This window comes from Haematobia irritans, chromosome 5, assembly GCF_050003625.1.
Source record: "Haematobia irritans isolate KBUSLIRL chromosome 5, ASM5000362v1, whole genome shotgun sequence".
NCBI classification, from domain to species: Eukaryota; Metazoa; Arthropoda; class Insecta; order Diptera; family Muscidae; genus Haematobia; species Haematobia irritans.
Window position 1 is genome coordinate 170,210,937 of NC_134401.1, and position 1,256 is coordinate 170,212,192.

The following is a 1,256-nucleotide window of genomic DNA, read 5'->3' on the forward strand; positions in this document are numbered from 1 at the left end:
GCAGAATTATAACAGGGTACCTAGCACTGCCTATTCTTAATGTTTTTAATTCAGAATAACTCTTGTAAATTTACAAAATGCAATGCAAAAAAGTCATTGAGATAATTTATGAACATTTGATGGCTTGACTGCATTATCTCGAGATCGAAATCAAATAGAAATCTTGAACACGCGAACCCTTCAGATAGTTTCAATGATACAATATAAATAGCAAATGATCGATCCAAGGAATCACAGTTCAACTTTGTTTGGAAAAAGAAAAACTCATTCATCATGAAATTCTTCAACGTCTTCGCTGTTGCCTTCTTCATGGTCGTTTGTTGGATCAGCCAAGGCAGTGCAGCTCCTGCTGAAGCAGCTTCAATCTTCGATGATGCCGCCAATTTAGTTAACGGTGGCGGTGCTGTTAGCTCATTGGGAACTTGCGATGTGGTCAGCTTCTTAGGTGTCCAACACACTGCCTGTGCCGCTCATTGTTTGATGCTTGGCAAGGAAGGTGGCTATTGTGACAAAGAGGCCAATTGCATTTGCCGTGATGCCTAGAGCGCTTAAGAATTTTGTGTTCAATATAAATAAAAATTTATTAAAATTTTGAAACTTGCAAATATATGGAGCTTTTATTCATCATTGCGGATGAGATTATTTCAGAAATGTGGTCGGAAACTAAAAAAAAATTTTCATCATAAAGATTTCTGATCTTTTAAGTATGAATGTTATCGCAGCAAAATATTATGATTTGTGTATTTAGAATTAGGTAATTCGTCTTTTGAAATAGAAACCGTTACCGATTATGAAGTAAAAACCGTGTATTTTGATTCTCATTTCACATTAAAGATAAGAGAAAACCATTCGACTTTAAATCAAGAAATTAACAAATCAAACGTAATATTTTTTGTCTTAAATTCGAAGACACAAACCTCCTTAAATTTAATTATTACTACAAACAGAAATACTTAACAGGAATATCTGTATTGAATTGCGTGAAGAAAGAGGGTCAGCATTCGAGAATTACCGATGTAGTCGAAATATTTGATGATTCTTAATCAGTATTACAGCTGCACTTACTTCATCGTTGACACTTTTGTACCTATAAAAATTTAGTGAAATTGTACCATAGTTGGTACAATTCTACCAAAAATGCTAGATTTTTTATTGTTTGGTAGATTGGTAGAATTCTTGATGATTTTTCTAAGAGGTACTTCATAAATTTTCTATAGAAATAAAATTTTGACAAAATTTTCTATAGAAATAATTTT

At 32.8% G+C, this 1,256-nt stretch overlaps 1 protein-coding gene across 1 annotated transcript; it reads left to right on the forward strand.

The window, feature by feature from the left end:
• The first annotated feature begins 216 nt into the window (after positions 1-216).
• On the forward strand, positions 217-605 carry LOC142238491 (phormicin-like). Its single transcript, XM_075310156.1, has one exon. It carries the CDS (start codon positions 274-276, stop codon positions 541-543), a length of 270 nt encoding a protein of 89 aa, XP_075166271.1. The 5' UTR covers positions 217-273; the 3' UTR covers positions 544-605.
• Positions 606-1,256: the final 651 nt, after the last annotated feature.